This window comes from Carassius auratus, chromosome 48 (assembly GCF_003368295.1).
Source record: "Carassius auratus strain Wakin chromosome 48, ASM336829v1, whole genome shotgun sequence".
NCBI classification, from domain to species: domain Eukaryota; kingdom Metazoa; phylum Chordata; class Actinopteri; order Cypriniformes; family Cyprinidae; genus Carassius; species Carassius auratus.
The window spans coordinates 2,036,154-2,059,518 of NC_039290.1; the positions used below are offsets into that span (position 1 = coordinate 2,036,154).

Consider the following 23,365-nt stretch of genomic DNA (forward strand, 5'->3'; position numbering starts at 1 on the left):
CTATCCTGGTGGAGAATTAAACCTGAATACAGACTGACTTCTGACAACTCATGTCACATTGGGACCTATTTATTTTTGACAATGTAAAAATGCAAAACGTTTTCTGTGAGAGGTAGACGGTTGATGTATGGCTATAGAATATGCGTTTTGTAAAGTATATAAACCATTACGCCTATGGACGGTCTTCACAAGAATAGTAAACCAGACACGCGCGCGCGTGTGTGTGTGCGCGCGCGAGCTTATATTTTCTGTCACAACCACTGATCTATATATATTATAAACATTGGTTTTTAGATAATTGAACGTAGTAATGCTTGTTGGTAAATACTTAATAATCTTCTTCTGTTAATTTCAATAGATTTTACATCTTGGTTCATACAGACCACTGCTTAATGTTCATACCAGGATGCGCTTCGATGATATCGCGAGATCTTTAAGACTCTCCTGCCTATTTCGCTGATGTCGTCGCGAGAACGGAGTGACTTGCGTGAAATTATCCGGTGTTGGTCTCCGAGGTGAGTAGGCAATGTTGTAAAACGGCAATTAGATTAGAGTCTGTTAGCGAATTTATATGTGTTATTATTTGCATTAAATAGCGAAGCAATTTATAATATGTAGGTCGGCTCATGCTACTATAGTATCTTCACGTCGTGACAAAAATAAAAGGTGTTAACATTAACATTAGACGTAGCCTATAAACAGTATCACTGCCTGATGTGTTTATCATGAGAAGGCATTTCTGTCTTATGAATGATACAACAGGACGCAAGCATCTTTGTGTATTCATGAGGAGCCCACATACAGTCCGTGTAGGCTGACATTAGAAATAATTTCTCATATCAGGGTTCTCTGCTCTCTCTCTATATATATTTTGTCCAGCCAAAGTTAAAGATCATAGACGTATTAATCATTAAAATTGCAGAAGGATTTCTAGAAGATTTAAAAGAGCAACATTGGCATATGTGTAATAAATTGGATGAAGATAAGAGAGTACAATGTGGTAGCAAGTGTTCTTTTTGAAAGAGCCAGTGCTTTATCTGGAGGTATGACAGTTGTATGAGTCAATAAAAAAAAACTGACCATAGATTTTCTCTTTTGATGTTGTTAAAGGCTAACCAGCTATCATGGGGAACATTTTTGGCAACCTTTTGAAAAGCCTCATTGGGAAAAAGGAGATGCGGATTTTAATGGTCGGGCTGGATGCAGCTGGGAAGACCACAATCTTGTACAAACTGAAACTGGGAGAGATAGTGACTACCATTCCTACTATTGGTGAAGCACATTTTTAGACTTGAAATGTTGAATTGCTTGGTTATTATTGTATTATTTTCCTCTTGCATAGAGACAAAGGCATTGATGTCAGGTCTTAAGAGTCTGGCCACTGTATAATTTGTGTGCCATTGTGTTTTCTTGTTATTAGGTTTTAACGTGGAGACTGTTGAGTATAAAAATATCAGTTTTACAGTGTGGGATGTTGGTGGCCAGGACAAAATCCGACCTCTGTGGCGTCACTACTTCCAGAACACACAAGGTGAGAAGGGGACTCATACACACACATAAAAACAAACAGGGTTTTGTGTCAGACAGAGCCATGATGAATAGCCAACGGATGTAACAAACCCAACTCGTATTTAAAAATGAAAAACATATATTCCTATCCTTCTTTCTAAAATTTGATAAAGAATATTTCTTTGGATTTGAGACTTTAGTCTTTGCAACTTTACAGATCTTCTTCATGCACCAAGAGCTTGTTACACTCCAAAGAGAAAGGAAAATTCTAATCATATGACCTCTTTAAAAATGTAATTTATTCCTGTGATGGTAAAGCTGAATTTTCAACAGCCATCACATGATCCTTCAGAAATCATTCTAATATGCTGATTTGGTTCTCAAGAAAATTTCTCATCTTATATTATCATTAACGTTGAAAACCGTTGTGCTGCTTATTATTTTTGTGGAAACCGTGATGCACTATTTCAGGATTCTTTGATGAACAGAAAGTTTACAGGTTCAGCATTTATATAAATATAATAAATATACCTCTGGTCCTTTTAATCAATGGAAGGGGTCCGTGTTGATTAAAAAAATATTTTTTTCTTAACAATGTACCGTTTCAATAGGAACTACATCAACACAGAAACAAAGAAAACAGTACGTCTCAAGTTTTATCATTTGATCTTTAATGCATCTTATTTACATTTAGCATTGAAATTTGAATTAAGATCTTATATCGAGGTCCACAAGGGTCTTTATTTTTTCCTTTTATTAATTACTAACTTTCTATAACCAAATTTCACTTAAGGTCTCATCTTTGTGGTGGACAGCAACGACCGTGAGCGAGTGAATGAAGCCAGAGAAGAGCTGATGAGGATGCTGGCAGAGGATGAACTGAGAGACGCTGTACTCCTTATCTTTGCCAACAAGCAGGCAAGAGCTTTCCTTGTGCTTCTGCTGTTTCCTTCAAACCACCAACAGTTCTTTGATGTTAGCTTTGCATCTGCTGTCTACCCATTTTAAAGCAGCCCTAGCACGTGCATCAGTTTCTGTAATGCATGTGGTTATTTGTTGAAGATGGAAACCTAGCTGCAGTAATATTATGTATGGTTGTAGTTTGTTAGTTACAAAGGAGCTCAGCCAAGCAACGTTTGTTAGATAGAAAATTTCCATCAGTCGGGACTGTATGTGTTTGCCTCATCTTCCAGATGGCAGAGGTGAAAGTGGGCTATTTTTGGGCTGGATTGGCTCTCTGATGATTTGGAGAACAGTGGTTGTTGAGGTCTCTGAAGGTCTCTCTGATCTGATGATGTGCAGCTGCTGTATCTTAGTGAGAAGCAGTAGGTCACGATGCTCCCAACACTGAATCTGTAAAAGATCTGAAGAGAAATGGAGGCTTTTCAGTGTATGCAGGCCGGGATTATAGACACTGGGTCCAGGGAAATTAGTTATTGAAAAAAGTTAACAGGAAATCGTCAATGATGAGGGCATGTCGTATTTACATAAATGGTAAGATATGTAGTTGTGTCTGTTTCTGTCTCACTCTCCAGGATCTGCCAAATGCCATGAATGCTGCAGAAATCACAGATAAGCTGGGTCTCCACTCCCTGCGCCATCGTAACTGGTACATCCAGGCCACTTGTGCCACCAGTGGAGATGGTCTATACGAGGGTCTGGACTGGTTGGCCAACCAGCTCAAGAGCAAGAAATGAGAAGCAGAAGCAGACCGGATCCAAGAGGAGCCGGGGTGGGCAAAGAGTCACCTGAGTGGCAGCTCATCAGGGAGCACCAGTGGTTTCCAAGTTTCTTTCAGTCTGTACAAGCCGAGACCAACAGGAGCTGGGTCATTTCAGACCGTTTAACCCCTCGCTATGTCTCACCTAGCAGATCTGTGAGATGATTGGGGAAGCACCCATGATTCATATTCATATTCACTAGTGAAGATAGACATGTTTTGCTGTTGTCATGTGATTTAAACATCTCAGTTTCTTGTGTCTCTACACTGTAAATATATAAAAGACAGTAACGGGGAGTGAATGAAATGCTTTTACTTATATTAATATTGTGGGAGCAAATCTTAAATGCAGGTCATTTAAATTATATTAACTACACTGATAGATGAGAAACCTGTTGATTCAGTTTCCTGAAATATTTAAATAAAATCAAGTGAAGTGTTAACACAATGAAGAAACACGTTGCGCTTTTTGCTACAGTGGTGTCATTTTGCTACTGAAATTTGAATATGCATTGTGATTTATTATTAGCATATCAGCCAGACTTCATGACTGTCAGTGTTTCAGACAAAGTGGTGATGATGCTCTTATTGCATGTATTCACACAATAACCAGTGTCTCTGCACAGGTTGCTGAGCAAGCTTTGGTTAGTGCTGGATGTAAATAGATCTGAATGTAGAGCTCTTGTCTTGGCATGCACATTTTGCAAACGATTAAATAGCACCTTGTTCCGTTTTCAAGAACTGTTTTTCTGTGCTTATATTGTCCATTACCCAAGCTGCTGTTCTGTTGTGTAGCTAATTGTGTTTGTTTTACCCATTGCACGCTGTTCGTCTGTGTCACGCCGTGTAGACATGCTCATTGACTCTGTCCTTCCATTCGTGTTAGTAACTTCTTGCTAGTGTTGCATGGGCAGATCTGAGGAGCTGAACAAGAGTTGATCTCTATAGACCTCTGACTGGAAAGATTGTCAAAGCGACTTTACAGTAGACGCAGGTACTAATAGACTCAAGTATTTATGGCTGTGTGTGTATGCTCATGAATGACTAAGTGTTTTTATATATTACACGCTCAATAAAGCATGCATTTAGATCATTTCATGTGAATATCTTTTATTTGTTGTAGTCCTGTGTCCATACATTTTTATTTATTTATGTTCCATCACTTCCTTGGATTGAGATACTATGGAGACAATTTTGCATGCATTAAAATTATGTTGCCTAAAAAGATATATTTTTAAATGTTCCAAGTTACTGAAATAAATACAAAAATTGCTTATAAGTTAATTAATGCTTATAAGTTAGTTAAAAACTAATAAAAAAGCAACAGAAGCACATCACAAAATTCAAAAAAGAAAATAAAGAAATTCAAAATATTAATAAATACTATATTAGTATATAAATAATACTAAAATAACACTGTTGTCAACTAGGCTTTTTCATTTATTACACTCCAAAATCTTTAAATATGGTCAAATATTAAAATATATATTAAACAATACCAAATAGTTTAGTCTACTTGTGTATTTTATAATATTTCATCAAATCATTACCTTCAACGTGTTATAGTATTATAATATTTATTATTTATATTTTGAATTAGCTTTTATTTTATATTTTGAGTTTTCATTGTAATTTTAGTTAAAGTTTATTTTTGTCATCTTTATTATTAGTTGTTGTTATTTAATGTCCATTTAAGTTTATATTTCAACTAGCTGCCAAGACAGAATTTCTTTCTTTCTTTCTTTCTTTAAGTTTTCTTTAAATCTTTTTTTATATATTTATAAAATTATATAAAATTATGATGATTTTAAGAGTTTAGTTTTGACTAGCAATAACAATGATTCCATTCAATCAAATTCAGAAGTATTTGCATATAAGACAGGTGCTTGTGCTCCACAAAGTAAAAATTATGGAAAAAACAACACATGACACAACAAAACCACTCAAGTCTTTCAGAACCAACCACGTCTTTATAACAAAAATGAACCCACATGTCTGATGAAGTTCATCTACTATAATTGCTTCCATTCTGGGATCTTTTTTCGGTTTACACAAACAGCTTATTCGCTTCAGTCATTCAGTGGTTTGGTGTGCAATTATAAAATTTGTTTCTGCATTCTGAGAACTTTATCAGACACCATAGAATGTTATAAATCTTATCTTTGTGTGGTTTGTGAAAATTTCATAGAGCATACTGAGAGCACTTCATCTGCTCTGTGTGAACACTTACGGCTCTTAGTCTTAGAAAAGCCTATAAATAATAAGAAGGGAAGTCTGTTTGTTTAGCAAGATGCCCAGTACCTCACCCCCTTATTCTGTGGCAAATCCCACACACCTCCCTGCCTGCCCTCACAGTGTGTGTCTCCAGGGGTGTGACAGCAGTATGTGGGTCAGGGCTGCTCCCTGGGTTGCCAGCCCCAATGGCCCCCTGCAGGCGGCTCATAATAGCGGCACCATTGTGGGTGCCATAGCTGGGATTCCCTCCCGTAACCGGGGCACCCTCGCCCAGGGCACAGACTCACTGGCAGCAATGCTGCAATCAATTCATCAATCTGTGATGGGAGTGGCGACCACTGAAGCCAGGCCAGCCCACCCCTCATCCAGGCCATGACCACCAGCAATGAGGCTGAGAAGTAGGACTGGAGAAATCCGGAGCTGGATTGCGTACAGCTGATTATTTGTGGGGATGATATTCAGTCACAGCGGACGGCCATAATGAGAGTTCTTCTACTTTGGGAGGGTCAAAAAGTCAAAAAGTTTCAATTTAATACATGGATTGCCAAGCATGAACAAGCAAGTGCACACACACACACACACACACACACACACACACTTTAACACAATAATGTTAAATTTGGAGTGAGGCTGGGCTGTAGCCAGGAACATTGAAGGGTACACATCAACTCCAGATTAGTGGTTGTTCAACATGGCTTTCCAGCAAACATCAGAAAAGTTGTAGTTGTAATTAATATTAATATTAATTTAGTAGTAGTAGTTTTGCTCATTCAAACGGTAGCAAAATGCAAAAAAAGTTAAATAATAATACACATTTTTGCTTATTCATAACAAATAAGTCCACTGAAATGGGTCAAAATGTGGTGTGATAATATAACAGGGAAATGTAAGTGATTTATGGACATGGGGGTGTTCAGTAGGATATAATTACTGTCAGTGTAAATCTTTGTCTGTATTCCTTCAGAGTAACCATTATAGCTGTACAGTACAAAATAAACTGAAGTGATAAAGATTGACGTTTTAGCAACATCCTCATTTAGTTGATGTCTCCATCTGCTGGACAACGAAATGAATCGTTACGTCCGTCTTCCAAGTCAAGCCACTTTATTTAAGTAAAGCTTTATACAGATTGTGTCAAAGCAGCTTTACAGGTACAAACAGGAAAATAGTTTTATAAAGTAAAATAGTCAATAATGCAAGAGGACAATAACAAAACTTGATACAGTGATGTCATCATGCAGTTCTCTTCAAATCGTGTCTGTGCAATCAAGCCGACAATATTCCTAGGAATGAAGCTTCTCCAACAAAGCAATATTTTTTAAAATCTACCACGTAGTAACAACTCCACTGAGCTTTGTTGAAGACAGTATATAAAAGCCCTTCAGAAAACTTAGCTTGGCTTTACCCAATGTAGCACTAATACACTATATGTAAACAATAATAACAATACAACCATAGAAAATGCAGTAAAAGCTATTGCATTAATGTAGTAGAATCATACATTCATATTCAGATAAACAAACCCTGGCATTTGTAGTTTCTACATTTTGTAGTCCATTTATTTTATATCCCTAACGAATATTAACCATGGTTTCGTTTACCTACCTAAAATCTAAAAATCACGGTTAGTATAGTTAAACCATGGTAACCACAAATTTACCATAGCTACACTAACCATAGTTTAACCATATTTGTAGTAAAAATGTGGTTATACAAATGGTAATCAATATGGCAAAAAAAAAAAAAAAACATGGTTACCACACTTTCACTACAATAAAACCATGGTTAATGTTCGTATTATAGATTAAACATAATAGTTTGCTTTAGAAGCTGTGTAGAACTTAAATGAAGTGAGAAGCTTTTTTTTGTTTTTTTACTTGTTACATTGAGCTAACCATTGTGATGAGGAGCTATCCATGGTGTTACATTTGGTTAATGAACAAGAACTGCTGCTAAATCAATCAGTCAGTCAATCTTATAGTTAGTATAGTGACTATGAAATAGTGTTGTGGAGTATACATGCAACTGAACTATATATGATCTATATGTTTTCTATTATAGATCAGCGATACATCCTCATCTAAAGCCTCTGCAGTCCGAAGAAATAGCTACCGACATGCGAAGCAACTTTATTGTTCCCTCTCCCGCAGACAGTGGTCGCTGCTCGGGCGGATTGGGATGGATTTATAGCACGGGAAATCGCTGCGTTATGAATTTCATAAAATCTTTGCTTTTCAGCTGTGGACTGTATTCTTTCGAGATCTTGCCAGATTTGTTTATCCAATCTCCTCTGTTAGATACGTAAGAACGGAAGAAGTGTACGATTTTTAGAAAACATCTTGTTGTCTGTAAAGCAGGCCGCTTAGGCCTCGGAGTTTACTACAATTTTGCCCGGCATGGTACGCTCGGCCCACGGAATACTCGCGGCTTTTTTCACCCGGTAAGACCCGTTAGCGCCTTTCGAAACAGCGCGCGCTGCAAAAAGTTTCCCAATGGGTCGTATGATCCCAACCTCCATATTTCATATTTTAGGTACATTTGAGTTTAGATTAGTGAGCTAACTCAGTAGCGTGTCGTTGTTGGATTGTAAACACAAAGATTAGGCAGATCCACGTAGTTAGACGTTGACGAGCATGCTATGTTATTAGCAGCTAAGCTAGCAACTAGCTATTGTGGTTCAACAAACAGTTTTCTGCTATCACAGACCGTGTGGCTAAATCAAAAACATTTCTTTTTAAATTAACAAATCCAGTGGACACATTAATTGTGCATTGCACATAATAGCTTTTATAATTATAAGCATCGTCCAAGTGTAAGCTCTGCAGCTCTGAACTATCTGAATGAACTATAAACACAAAGATGAGTAGTTACTGTTTAAGTTATTAGTTCATTTATACGATTATTAATAACTTTTCAGCGGTCGCTTTCATAAATGTGTGGTTTATACAGCTATAATGCATAAATGTGTATAAAAGTGTTATTACTCGCATCTCAAAAACCTCTCGAGATCTAATCACCGATTTAACCCAAAGTAAATGAATATCAGGACCAGATAGACTAGGCACAAATGGTTTGGGGATGATGTTTAATAATTTGCACATTTTGATCTTAAAATATATAATTATAACAGTTTTCGTGCTTTTGCCCTTTATTGTATGAAGTCTTGTGTTAGAATGAATAGAAACTTGCTTAGATGGAGTCTCTTGACTATAATAAAGGCAGCAGGTGCATGGGTGTCGAACTTAAGCTAACCAAATGAAGCGGGAAACTGCTGACAGATCCTGTTGGACATAAAAAATTTTTTAGTTTAGAGTGCATGTAGTATTATTTTCATAAACGTTTGTGTATATGAATGATCATTCTTCCTTTTTTTTCAGCTAATTTTCCTCCACTCTTTCAACAGGTGCATGGTATCCACCTAGTCCTCGGTTTGACAGCAGTGGTCCTAGTAGCGACACATTTCTCATCTACGATTGACTGAGAGCTCTTGTCACTGCCCACATACTTCTTATACAACACTCTACTGTAAATACAGCGGTCTTGACAGGATTGCAAGCTGATTGGTGAACCACTCGCAAATGAAGCTGACTCTCCACAGAGGCAGCTAAGTGAACTTTGGTCCCCAAACAAGCAATACCATATCACAAGACTTTTTTTTTTTCTTTACATTGACATATTTGGCCAGAGATTTTACGATGGCATCTGTTCCAGTTTACTGCTTATGCCGTCTCCCTTATGATGTCACGCGGTTCATGATAGAGTGTGATGTTTGTCAGGACTGGTTTCATGGCAGGTGAGGTGGCATTTTGTAAATTATAATTGAAAGCCAAATTGAAATCACCTTTATGGTATACATGATGTTATTTGTTTGCAGTTGTAATGTTTTCTTTTTCTTTCTTGTAGTTGTGTTGGTGTGGAGGAAGACAAAGCGGCAGATATCGACCAGTATCACTGTCCTAATTGCCAGGTGACACATGGACCCTCTGTCAGTAAGTGCTGCAAATACTGCATAAAACCTACCATTTTGTTGATTTATAGATTAAATGCATTTTTTTCTGAAATATTTATTTTATTTTCATTAAAAATCACTATTTTAAGAGTACTGGGATAACTCTGTCTTCATGTGTATCCAGTGTTATTTTACTATCATTGAGGTACTATTATAGTTTTTATTAATATTTTGAATCTGTTATACTTACAGTATTCATACCCCTTGGTTTTTTCACGTTTTGTTATTTTGCAGCCTTATGTTAAACTATTTTAACTTTTTTGTCCCACATCAATCTACACTACATACACCATACTGATCAAGCAAAAAGCAGTGTCTGTGTAGTTTATTAATCTTTTTTATGTCTGTTTTTTTTTCTTTTCGTATGTTAAATTACAACGAGAATTTTAACCTTGGTAACTAGCTGAAATATATATTTCCGTTAATGTTGATTTTGTTTAAAGTTCTAAAAAGGTTTATGGTATTAACATTAGTTACAGCTTTATTTAACCATAATAACTTGAAACAGACTAATAATCTATCAAGCGCATGTAGGCATGAAAATAAACCGTTTATAACCTCATGGTGGAACACAAACACAATGTAAAGACAACTTTAAACCATTAAAGTAGATCAGAATGGACTACCAAAATTGTGAGCTTGCACGAATTTGATTAGTAACTATGGTATTTGTTTCCCTCTCAGTGCGCAAACGTCGGGGGGCTATTAAACATTCTGATGCAGGAGTGGTGAGAGAGTCCGGACGTCCTGTGAAGACGGGCAGTGCTCAGTTTGTCAGAGAGCTACGCAGCCGCACTTTTCCCAGGTATGGTCACAGGATGATTATTTATTGCCATGTCCAAATTAGGCCACTGGATGACCTTACTTTTATTAACCCAGATTAATTTAGTTCTGATCAGACTTTAAGCTGTGATTCACACTGTTCAGCTTTGGCTAGCAATCTTTGGTGTCTTTGGATTTTTAAAACATTTTATGATTAGTATGCTGGAAAATGTACTTGACTTTTTATTTGTTTCTGTTTAAGTGCTGATGAGGTCCTGCTGAAGCCGACTGGGACCCAGCTCACGGTTGAGTTTCTAGAAGAGCGCTCCTTTAGCGTCCCGGTCCTGGTCCTCAGGAAAGATGGTCTGGGCATGAATTTGCCCCCGTCATCTTTCTCAGTGTCGGATGTAGAGCATTATATTGGTAAATAACTCTAATCTGCATTCCCATGCTATGCTACTTTTTAAGTAGGATTTTAGAGGGGAATGTAATGCTTTACTATTGCTTTATAGGTTCTGACAAGGAAATTGATGTGATTGATGTCAGCCGCCAAGCAGACCTGAAGATGAAACTGGGAGAGTTTGTCGAGTACTACAACAGCCCAAACAGAGACCGAGTGCTCAATGTGATCAGCTTAGAGTTCTCAGACACCAGGTACTTTTAGGGATGTGCAAATCTACAAATGTCCATCTGAATGTGTACATCTGTAGCATCGGTGCTTTGAAGGAAATGGAAATATACCCTTTATTGTTCTTACTGTGATTGAATGATCCATAAAAACTGCCATTTCTTACAATCAACTACAAGCTAGAGTTCAGATCTGTTTCTGTCCAGTCTACAAACCAAATCCTTGCCCTGCATTTTTCTTGATAATTGGATTCACTTAAATGTATCACACAATACAGAAAAGATCTGTTTCTATTTCCATTACATCACAGCTTCAGAGGGGTTCAAAGGTATAACTTTTCTAAGAGGATTTAACCTTGCAAACTGTCTTGCATTCCTTGTCTCCTTTTGTAGGTTGTCAAATCTAGTGGAGACACCAAAGATTGTGAGGAAGCTGTCATGGGTGGAGAACCTCTGGCCTGAGGAGTCTATTTTTGAGAGGCCTAATGTGCAGAAATACTGCCTGATGGGAGTGAAGGACAGTTACACAGACTTTCACATTGACTTTGGTGGAACTTCTGTGTGGTACCATGTCCTCCGGGTCAGTTGTTTTCTATTAATCAAATGCAGTGGAAAATGGCGGAGAAAGAGAATGACTCTCCAGAAAGCATCATGCTTTGTCCTCCAGACGAAAGTGGTCATATGGTATTTCTTTTTCTGCATGTCAGGGTGAGAAGATCTTTTACCTCATTCGTCCCACTGCTGCTAACCTGTCGCTTTTTGAGCGCTGGAGTTCATCCTCCAATCAGAACGAGCTGTTTTTTGGGGACCAGGTAGACATGTGCTACAAATGTTCACTAAAGCAAGGAAACACCCTCTTCATCCCAACAGGTACTATCTCTTTTTCTGACAGATTTATTTCAAAAATAACTTTGTTTTGATATCCCATGTGACTGAGAGAAATTATAATTAGATTAATAATGGGGATTCTTTGTGTGATAATTATCTGCCGTCAGGGTGGATTCATGCTGTTCTGACCCCTGTGGACTGTTTGGCATTTGGGGGAAATTTTCTACACAGCCTCAACATTGACATGCAGCTTCGGTGAGATGACGCTTCTGTTTGTCTCCTTAGTAGTATTGTGTTGCACTGGGCTTTTTCATCGGTCATTCTTTTCTCTTTTTTCTTTCAGAGCATATGAAATAGAAAAACGACTGAGCACAGCAGACTTATTCAGGTTTCCAAACTTTGAGACCGTGTGTTGGTATGTTGGCAAGCATCTGCTGGACACCTTCAGAGGTGAGCTTTCTCCTCATAAAGCAAATGGCTTTTTTTTTACGGTTTATTTTTGTTTTAGTACAGCATTCTTTCATGTACTTTGGTTTTTCTGTTTTTTCCAATCTATATTAGGTCTAAGAGAGAATCGGCGGCATCCTGCCACATACTTGGTCCATGGAGCCAAAGCACTCAATAATGCTTTCCGCGGCTGGACACGGAAGGAAGTATGGCTAATTATGTTAGATGTGTTAGTGGTGATTAATAGAGTATATTAATAGATATATTTGTAGATATGAAGTCAATTGGAATTTAACATTAAAAGTGTTTCAGTGAGTTTAATCAAAACTGTAATTCAGTAATTAATGTGCATCGTGTTCATTAAACACCTCATGTAAATATAGGTCGATAATGTGAAAGAAAATGAGTTAATTTTGGGAAAAAAGTAATTGGCAAACCAGATTTTACTGTTTTACTTGTCATTTTTAATAAATGTATTAATGCGTAATTGGTTAGACTGAAATGATTTTACATTTATTGAAGAAAACAGAGTTTGAATATTAGTTTTATATAGAATTTTGTCAAAAGGCTAAAAACCATAAAAGAATTAGATATTTGATATCAATCTTGAATGGCATGCTAACGATGTCAAGTATTTGTCTTTACATTGTTGTTTACCATCATAAATTTGTTTTTTGAATATATATGTATAATTTTTTATTTTTTCTCCTTCTCAGTCCCTGGCTGAACATGAACAAGAGATACCAGAGACTATAAAGACCCAGCAGCTAGTGAAGGATCTGGCTAAGGAGATACGCCTAGTCGAGGTGAGAGTAGCTCTGGGTTAGATTTCAGAGAAAAAATCTAGTCATTTTTGTCTTGCTTCTGAATTTATGTTTCTTTTGCAGGATATCTTCCAGCAGAACATCGGCAGGAGTGGGACACCATTTGGGGGCTCTCAGGGTCTTCCCTCTCCTCACCCCAAAGCTCCATTAAACACATCCCTCAGTTTTGGCCAGCACCCTGGTAAAAAGAGAGGCACCAAGCTGAAGGATGGATTTGGAGGAGGGGGTGTAGGCCTTCCAGGAGCTAAGAAAAAGAGCCAAAAAGGCAAAGAGATAAAAACAGAAGCCGGAGAGCTCGACCTGCTGGAGATTCATACTAAACACACGCTCAAGAAGTTCCAGCCAGGAAGCAAAGTCAAAAAGAGCAAGGTAGAGTTTCTGCTCAATAAGATTTTTTTTGTTTGTTTTAAAGAAAGTAATAATTTTATTCAGTTAACATGCAACCAATTGATCAAAAGTGACAGAAAAGACATTTAATGTTACAAAAGATTTCTATTTTGAATAAATTATGTTCTTCTGAACTTTCTATTCATTAAAGAAGAAATAAAGAAAATGTAACACTGTTTCCATATTAAGCAGCAAAACTATATATATGTGTATATATATATATATATATATATATATATATATATATATATATATATATATATATATATATATATGTGTGTGTGTGTGTGTGTGTGTGTGTGTGTGTGTGTGTGTGTCTAACGATTTATTTAAAATTGTGATAATATAATATATTACTATAATATAAAAGTAAATATAGCTTTGTGAGCATAAGAGACTTGCCAATCTCAACCTTTTGAACAGTAGTTTACAGAATATTATTATGGTTATGATTTATTATTATTGTATATTCTCTGCCTGATAAATTATTACATTATGAAATTTGTTTTACAAAAAAAAAATATATATATATATATATATACACACACACACACACACACATATATATATATATATATATATATATATATATATATATATATATATATATATATATATATATATATATATATATATATATATATATATATATACACACATATATACTCAATAAAAAACATATTTTTATGATGGAACCAAAACTGAAAAACTAGTAGTGTTATATTATATCGTCATTGTAAAGAATATAATTTAACTTTTCAGCATGAGCTGCCCAGTGACTGTCTAGATGATTTTGAAGAGAAGATCAACAAGAGCAAGCTTAAGCTTGTGCTGACTAATGGAAAGATCCAAGGGTAAAACCGTGTCCTTCAGCCATTTCCCTGAAGAGTTTTTAATGTTATGTGATGACACTTATTTTTAATACCTCTTCTTCTTCCTCTCATAGAAAGAAGGGTCGTGCTGGCAGTGCAAATGGAGCCGGGAGTTCACTTCAACAGTTCCAGCCCCACATGGCTACTTTGTCTGACTTTGACTCTGAAGACGAGCTTCAGATTGATGAAACCCCTCCACCTCGCCGTAGACCGTCTCTATCTAGCAAGAAGAAATTAGCTGGTAAAAGATTTCTCCTATTTATTACTCATGCTTTCATGATTCCTTTGTTTACGCATCATTTACCCCCATTTATATCATTCCAAACCCGTAAGATTTACTTTTCAATTTAATAACAGTAATATCTTGGCTCAATGGTCTCATTAAGGTCTACCAAGGAAACTACCTCGGGCCAAACCGTGCAGCGACCCCCACAGGATTCGTGAGCCTGGAGAAGTGGACTTTGATATTGAGGTATCCCAAGTCTCTTATAGGCAAGCTTAAGATTCCTCTCTAGGTGTCTGGTTGTCACTGCTTTTATATCTTGCTTTTAAATAGGAGGATTACACCACAGATGAGGAGATGCTTACAGTGCAGGGAGTAAAAGGTGGAGCAGGCGGGATTTTAGACTTGCTCAAGGCAAGCAAACAGGTTGCAGGTCTTGATTCTGCACTGAGGTACTTCACACGGAACTTTTTATACTACATGCTGATCATTACTAGCCTTTATCTCAAAGTCAAATATGTAGTTATGTACTTGCTGTTAGGCTCAACTCTACTAATTTTCCCCTTATCATGAAGTGAGGAAGCACCAGCCTCCCCCAGCACCCGTGATGCTATCCAGGGCATGCTCTCGATGGCCAACCCTCCATCATCCTCATCCTCTTCCTCCTCTTCCTCTCCCCTGTCTGTCTCTGGAGGAGGTGAGATGCTGGGGCTTATAAAGGAGAAAGGAGGGAGAGCTGGGTGGATAAGTGGAGTCAAGAAGAGTGAGAAAAAGACCACATTTCAGAGGCCAGGAAAACGGCCTATCAAACGACCAGCACGGCACCTCAGTGATGAAGAAAGCTTGGATGAACAGGAGACCTTGGGTACCTGTTTTAAAGACTCGGATTATGGTGAGGTCACAGATTCTTGAACATTTACACCACTGTTGCTAACATAACTTAGCAGAGGAAATACTGCGACCCACAGTGATTCTGTTTAAAGGAGAATTTCCACCCTCTTCTACAGTGTATCCATCACTAGAATCTGACGAGGAGGATCACATAAGCAAGTCCAAAATGAAAAGAAAGCGAAACTGGGATGATACACCCTGGAGTCCAAAAGGTATCTGTGTTTATGATTTATGATTATGGAGCATTTCTTAATGGTTCTAAACCTCATTTCTTTGCATATCCTCAGCCCGTGTGACCCCTACACTGCCTAAGCAGGAGCGGCCGGTGAGAGAGGGTGCAAGGGTGGCTTCTGTAGAAACTGGGCTTGCAGCTGCTGCTGCCAAACTGGCGCAACAGGTGAGCTTTTGTCCCACACTTTGCCTGAACTTTTATAGATGTGGACCATTACAACTTTGGATGTGAATCTTTAAAGGGATAGTTCACCCAAATACGGTGTGAAAATTCTATAATTAATTGTAAATGTCGTTATTTTCGTTAACCCGATATTTTTGATGAAATCTGAGAGCTTTCTGATCCTCCATAGACAGCAAGGCTCCTATCATGTTCAGGGCACATAAATTTAGTAAAAACTTTGTTAAAATGGTTTGTGATATCAGTGTTTCAACCATCATTTTACAAAACTATGAGAATTTTGGTGTGCAAAAAAAAAACTTTATAAATATATATGAAAATGTCTCTATTAATTGATGCATAAAAACCTGTTCTCTTGAAATTAAATTACGCTTTAGTTATTCATTGTCCATGCTTTATGTGTTTTATTGCTATAGTTCAAGTGCTGTCACAACTTGATCTGCAGGTTCTAATTAGCATGTTTTGACTATAATTGGACTTTTAAAACTATATTCTGTTTTGCTTTTCTTCAAAAAAACATTGCCTTTAAACGTACACAATGGTTCAAAAGTTTGAAGTCATTAAGTTGGTTTATAACTCTGCAGTTATTTAATCCAAAGTACAATAAAAACTTTAATATTCTGTAATATTACTACAATTTAAAATCAAGCAGCTGTGCTGCTTATTGTTTTTGTGGAATCTTACTGACCCCAAACTTTCGTATATAAACATTAATATATATTTTTTTATATTTTCATCAATGCTATAATTTAATATAATTAAAATTATAAGTATTTTGTCACTGTGCCAATTTTTTTTTTGTCTTGTCTTTATCGTTGATCATCAAAACATTTTGTTTTCTCAGTATTTTCCTTGACAAGATTAACACTGACCTTAAACATCTTGTTACTTAAATGTCAGGAACAGCAGAAAACCATAACCAGGAGAAAATACACCAAGAAGAAGGTCCCTCAAGAGAAAGTACATTCTGCAGCTGCCCAGCTCCAGTGCCAGCCGGACTCAGCCCCTGTGTCTCCTCCTCTGCCCTCTGAGCCTCCTGTGGACTGCATCGTTGAGGAGAGGAGAGTGGAGGTGTACTCTGCCAGCCTGCTGGACCACGAGTACACAGCAGGACCAGGTCCTTTCAGCCCAGGGGGCCCAAGAGGAAGTGGTGCCATGGCACCTGGCGTGTTCCTGACTTCAAGACGCCCCTCACTCTCTCCCCAAAACAGCAGCAGTTATCCTCCCTCTGCCCCCTCACCTGGAGGGCTGGCTTCTCCAACGTCAGCAGGAGTGTGTCAAGGTAACTAGATTTACCGTACGTAACCCTTAAAAGAATAAGTGTTTGGAATCACATTAACATTTTCCACTCTTCTTTCTCACAGGAAAACGTCCGAAGAAAGGACTTGCTACGGCTAAACAGAGACTGGGAAAGATTCTGAAAATACATAGAAACGGCAAGCTTCTCCTGTAGTTTGATAATATGAAGAGGAGACTGCAGGGAACAATAGAGGAGGAGAGAACGAATAAGGATCAGAGAGGACTTGGTGTTAATTTATGTGACTGTTTTATGGTTAATGTTCTGCTAGCCTGGTTTTTAGTTGCTTCATCGGGATGAAAAGTGAAAAGAATGAGAAAATTCAGTTGAAATCCATTTAGCATTGTGTTTTAGAATAGAAAATCTATTTGAAAAGCAAATAGAGCTAAATAGATGGATACAATAATGGAGTGATGACTATTGCTAATTCTTTTTCCATAATTTTCAGTACTCCACCCTTTGTTTTATAATTATATACTGACTTAGTTTGAAAATTGTATATTTGTAGAAAAAAAATGCTGAGGAGCACTTGATGTTAGATCAAATTGCCTAAAGCCATTGCAAACAAAAAGATGACACTGTTCAGAAGATCTCTGACTGGTTTATTTGAAAAATTTGCTTCCCAAAAAATTGGCCTGAATTGTCAAAAGTCAATTTATAAATGTCCCTTTCTCATGGCTATTTGTCCCGGTCCATTCTCCTGAATCGATGCATATTATTTGTTTACATGCCTCATTTAGTATCTTTTCATATCAAATTATTTTATACCATAGTAGGCAATTTGATACACAATTGAACGTAATTGCTGTAGAAGTCCTGTAGTAACGTCTCTTTGCTTGTTGAAATGTTTTTACAGTAATACTAACACATTTTTATCAACAACTGTATTTTAAGATGTGTATATACTTTAAATTTGTCTTGTTTTGTTTGTTTTCCACCTAGCATGGGCAGCATAGTGTCCTGTCACCATTTGGCCAAGGTTGTCTTTCCCATCCATAGTACAGCTCCATGTTTAATTGTAGAGATTGAGCTCAGTGGTGGGCACGTTTTAACATAGTAATTGTAAAGAACACAGAAATTGACTTTAGTGCAGTTTGAGATCTTACGGCTGATTCAGTAGGTTCAGTGTACATATTAGGTGTTTTGTTTTATTTTTTATTTTTTATATTATTAACTTTTATTTAGAAAGAAAGAAAAATGCATTGGAATCTTTCTTGACACCTTGTACAAAAATACGTTTTGGGTAAATAACAGCATATGAGTTGTTTAGTTCAGTTTTATTTGTATAGGATAATTATGCTGTTATTTTTCATTGACGCTTATGGTATTAGCAATTTGATGAAGTTAATGTATTCTATTTCTACTTCAATGTTATTGTTCATTTTACCCCCCCCCCCCCACTTATCAATGATATTAATTTTAATGTCAATATACTTTAGTTTTGCTTTTTTATATAATACTTCATTCTAGAAGAGTTAAATGTAACATTTTCTTGTAATTCTATGTAATGGCAACAATATATATTTTTTGTCTTCTCCTTTGACAATTATGTCAGAACCAAAAAATATTGATAAATTAGTGGGCCAGTGTAAATATTGTTTAGTTTTTTTTTTCTTCTTCTTCTTTTTTTCCCCCTAAAAATATCACGGATCTTGTCATCATGCTATCCATGTGTAATTGGAAATTTGTTTGGAGGTTTGTAGAAATATGTTTTGAACGTGAAATAACAGAAGAAAGTTGTTCGAATATTCTGGTAAAACTATTATTTTTAGATATTGTTGTCGGATGATTCTGGATATTTTTGTAATATTTTGAGTTTTTTGTACATCCGTTTGATTTGTCATCAACTTCACATCGTCTCTTAATGTTGCTTCTTACACTCATATTTTACTAAACATCTGTGCCTTCAGTAAAAGTACATAGCGAGCTCTCTTACTGAAACTGTGCATATCTGCACATCTTTTGATACTAGATTTAGTTTAATGGCATCTCTTGTCTACTGAGACAGCTATTCAGGATTTCTAGCAATTGACAGTAAAAAAAACAAAAAAAAAACAGGAACGATGTGAAGCAAGATGTGCAACAAAGAAATTGTTCAAAAACCTCAAAATATGTGAGGACTGACTTTCAAATATGTTCTTATTAAAACGTACATTTACTTAAGTTATTCTCTTCTCTATCTTTCTCTCTTCTTTATTAATTGTGTGCATTTAGGATTCATGTATTTATTAATCTTTTTTTTCTGTTAAAGTTAATTTGAAACTATTATTGTTGATCACAGTTCCTCTCAGGGTTTAATTTGTATCTAATTTCATTTTGATAGAATCGTTTAAAAAGAGCAACAGTAGTGTTAGGAGTTCACATTCAGGACCACTTTAAAACCAAGTCAAATTTGAACCCATTTACTATTTATAATTGGACGTTGTCTTTTGCTAGTGTCACCACCTTTGGTTTTGGCTTGAGCAGATTTTTCCTAATGACCTCTATTAAAAGATATTTGTTAAATAAAAAGTGTTTGCATTTTTGTCATTTTAAGTCTGTTTTCGTTTGCTTTGCAGTATAGTCTCTCACATGCTTAGTTGGTCAACTCCACATTTCCCCGCGAAAAAAAAATCTTTGTCTCTTGCAGTAGTTCAGACGTTAAATATATGAACCCATGGAAATGGAATGATGAACAGCACAAATTAAATTTATGGCAGTCAGCGATTGGCTGATGCCACGTCTAGTTCGATCTCAACAGTGTTCATAGGCTTTTTTTTCTATTTATTTTTTTATAATTAATGTATGTAAATATGAGTCAAATCATTCATCAGCTGTGCACAATGTCCTCCCATGTGAAGTGCTGTTGGAGCACAATGCATGATGCCACGTTTATCTACCTTCCCCCCTGGACCAGGAACCTTCAATAATCTGGTTAGAAATTGTTGATCTTGGTAATAAAGCCAAAGTGTTTACTGTCCCTTCATGATGATCATGATCTTTTCAGTCTAGTATGTGCTCTGGTGCTCATGTATTTTCATCTTGTAGCCTCAAAGAGTTGTGAAGAAGACTCACTGCGTTGATGTCATCGCAGGTTAGTTCCTTTTCAAAGACTCAAACTTGTCTCATTGATCACAGAATGTTATCGTTTTCTTTATCCTATCATTTCAAGACAAAGCTGGGCCGTTTTTCCCTGACCCATCATCACTATGTAGTATTCTGCAGAGTGATGGAATGAGGCTCGGGGAGCTTGTTGGAGAAAACTGTTTATTCTGTGAGTCAATTCCATTGTCCAAAGTCCCTTCATAAATTGATAATGATATTTCACTTTTTAGTGGGCCGTTTAGACTGAATAAAATTCTTAATTCCTACCTTGTCCACCTCAGGCTCAAAGAGTACCTGCCAAAAAGACTCAAAAGAAGCTCTAGCAGAGGCAAAAAGCCCTACAGGTATGTATTATTACAATTTACAATTACATTTTTTTTTTAAATATAATTAATTCCTAAAGATGCTTTTTCAACAGCCATTACTCCTTTCATGATTCTTCTATGAATAGAAGGTACCACTACCCCCCCCCCAAAAAACACTCAACCTTAACTGTTTGAATGAAAAGAATAAGAGTTTAAGAAAGATTAAGATTGATCAAATTGTGTTCAGTAATCTGTGTATGGTTTGTGCCTGCAGGAAGTGCCTTCTCCTGATCCATCAGCACTCCGTGGTATTTTACAGATACGTGGAACAACACCTCATGCACCAACCGGCCTTACTGGCAGAGCAACTTCTGTTTACTCTGTAATGCCCAGTCAGATTTGTTGTCTTAACATTTTAATTTTGAATGCTAAAAAACAAGGTTTGAAATACCTTGTTCATTTCAGGCTCAAAGACTACCAGTTAGGAAACCTCAAACAGATGATTCAACAGCTGTCTAAGTTTCTGCAGGTAATCTAGCCCATTGATTTTGCATTAATGAATATAATAAAAAATAAAATAAAGTGTATACACTTCTGCTCAAATCAATAATTTTATTTAATACGGATACATTAAATGACAGTAAAGATATTTAAAATGTTATAAAAGATTTCTATTTAAAATAAATGCTGTTCATTTGAACTTTCTATTCAAAGAATTCTAAAAGGTTTTTTATTATGGTTACTACAAAAATATTAAGCAGCACACCTGTTCTCAACACTGATAATAAATAAATGTTTCTTGAGCCACAACTCAGCATATTAGAATGAATTCTGAAGGATTATATGATATTAAAGACTGCAGTAATGACTGCTGAAAATTAAGCTTTGCCATAGCCCATCACAGGAACAAATGACATTTTAAAATGTTAAAATGAAAAAAATATTTACAATTGTACTTTTTCACAATATTTTTTTAATTAATGCAGCTATGTATAATGCCAGTGTATACTGATGTTACAGCACCATTTACAAACTATGTGTTATTATGCAGTGCTTTTTCCCCCCATAAGGTTAATATGAATGTAATGTGATTCAAAAATATTTTTTTTTAGGAAGTGGTGTGTTCTTCTCCCCTGACCATGTGGCCCTGCGCAGTATTCTACTGAGTGAAGGTGTGAGGGCTGGTGGAGCAACACCCAGAGTTTGCACCTGTCCCACTGGCAGAGGAACTTCCATTTATTCTGTGAGTCTGCTCCGATGGATTCATTTACATTTATTCATTTGGTAGATGCTTTTATCCAAAGTGAGTTACAGCTGAGGAATACAACAAGATTAAGGGATAAAGATATAAACAAATGGCATATAAACAATTAAATGCTTGCAGGAAAAAAATAGTTTTCAGTTGTTTCCTGAAGGTTGTGAGGGATTCGGCTGTGTGATTGTCTGCTGTGAATTCCTGGGTGAGTGGAGCAGAGACCTGAAAGCTGTTGGATCTGGTTTTGTTTGTGAAGTAATTAGCAAAATCATATCCTGCTAGAGAGGTGGTGGGAAGTGGCGGAGGGGGACAAAGGAGAGTATTGTATGTTTTGAAGAGTTTTGAAATGATTCAGATTCCAGTTGTGTGCCATAATGAAGGTGTTTTGAACTGTCTTTACTTTAGGCCCAGAGAGTCCCAGTGAAGAAGAATAAGCCTGAAGTTGTTGTAGCAGCAACATCATCTCGGAGTAAGTTTGACTCTGCAGTGTTTCTTCCCTTTCAACGTCATGTTTTCATTCCTGTAAACCACTGTTTCTCTGCTGGGGTGCAGGTGCAAATAGAACCCCAGTGATGAAATGGACACCACAGCCGATTGCAAACCCCAAACCACAGTTAGTGAGTGTTTTCTGGTCTTGGCTAATTGTTCTGTACAGTATCCATTGGCATAAAGGCTGTGAAAAGTGTTCATTATCCTTTTTGTTATTATTATATTAATAATATTTTTTTTGTGTGTGTTCTGTTTTGAAACTATTTGTATCCCAGGTTTATGTTTACTGTTTCTATTTACAGAGGAAACTTTGTACTGCCCATAAGATGTCCAGTTTAAGGTGCTCCCCAGGTTTGCGTGAAGCCCACAACCCCAGCACTGGACTCTTGATGTCACAGAAACAGTCCCATAATGCAGAACCCTTAAGGTTAAGGTCAGGTTAATACGGAGTGTTGAATGTGTTCTAGAGGGAAGATGTCATTCAAAGGTTATTTGAGGACCAAGAGCAGATGGATGATGTCCAGATAGACCAAGATGATGCTACTTCACAACAGTTACTGAACAGCCATCAAACTGTACGATTGATTTTAGTCTAAAACATGAATTTCTGCTTTACTGATCAATTTCTTTATGGCCTAAAAAAAAGTCTGACATGATCTTCTCCATGCAGACTGAAGTGCAGTCAACAATAAAGAAAATTTGAATTCAAATCATTGTCACACTAAGAACCAAGGCAGCTCAGCCTTTCATACAAGCAGCACACAGAGGGTCAGTCATTGTTTTCTCATCAAGCCTAAGACTTGGAAAAGACTGGTCTCAGGATACTCTGAAGACTCATGGGACCAGTGACCCTCTGCAGCTCTTTGAAGGCCAGCTTACATCCCATAATGCACTACCACTACAATCAGACCAAAGCAATGGATCACAGATCAATCCCAGCTTAGACCTGCCTAAACAAAGCCAATCAAAAGGTAAGCATTCCATGCAAAGTGAAACTAATATGAACCTTTTTTCTATTTTCTTGTTACATGCATTGCTGCAAATGACCATTTCTGTCCAGTGTTGTAATTAATGAGATTAAGCAGATATTTTACACATCCTGAAAACTTAAGCACTTGTGACATTAAATGCATTTCCACACCTGTCTGTAGCTCCTACTGTAATGCAGTCTACCACTGTGTCTGCTCTG

General features: G+C 36.8%; 2 protein-coding genes across 2 annotated transcripts; both read left to right on the plus strand.

Annotated features, from left to right (window-relative positions):
- Window positions 1-379: 379 nt before the first annotated feature.
- On the plus strand, window positions 380-4,322 carry LOC113065490 (ADP-ribosylation factor 3). Its single transcript, XM_026236755.1, has 5 exons — window positions 380-515; window positions 1,111-1,272; window positions 1,421-1,531; window positions 2,303-2,427; window positions 3,045-4,322. The coding sequence occupies exons 2-5, from the start codon at window positions 1,125-1,127 to the stop codon at window positions 3,204-3,206; spliced, it is 546 nt and encodes a 181-aa protein (XP_026092540.1). The 5' UTR covers window positions 380-515; window positions 1,111-1,124; the 3' UTR covers window positions 3,207-4,322.
- A 3,228-nt stretch (window positions 4,323-7,550) lies between these two features.
- LOC113065491 (histone lysine demethylase PHF8) lies at window positions 7,551-19,210 on the plus strand. The gene is made up of 22 exons (XM_026236756.1): window positions 7,551-7,904; window positions 8,868-9,257; window positions 9,368-9,453; window positions 10,158-10,278; window positions 10,498-10,658; window positions 10,748-10,889; window positions 11,256-11,442; window positions 11,570-11,732; window positions 11,858-11,945; window positions 12,034-12,140; window positions 12,252-12,343; window positions 12,854-12,943; window positions 13,025-13,330; window positions 14,111-14,202; window positions 14,295-14,461; window positions 14,607-14,692; window positions 14,777-14,895; window positions 15,019-15,335; window positions 15,451-15,546; window positions 15,622-15,731; window positions 16,647-17,028; window positions 17,111-19,210. Exons 2-22 carry the CDS (start codon window positions 9,160-9,162, stop codon window positions 17,197-17,199), a joined length of 3,099 nt encoding a protein of 1,032 aa, XP_026092541.1. The 5' UTR covers window positions 7,551-7,904; window positions 8,868-9,159; the 3' UTR covers window positions 17,200-19,210.
- Window positions 19,211-23,365: the final 4,155 nt, after the last annotated feature.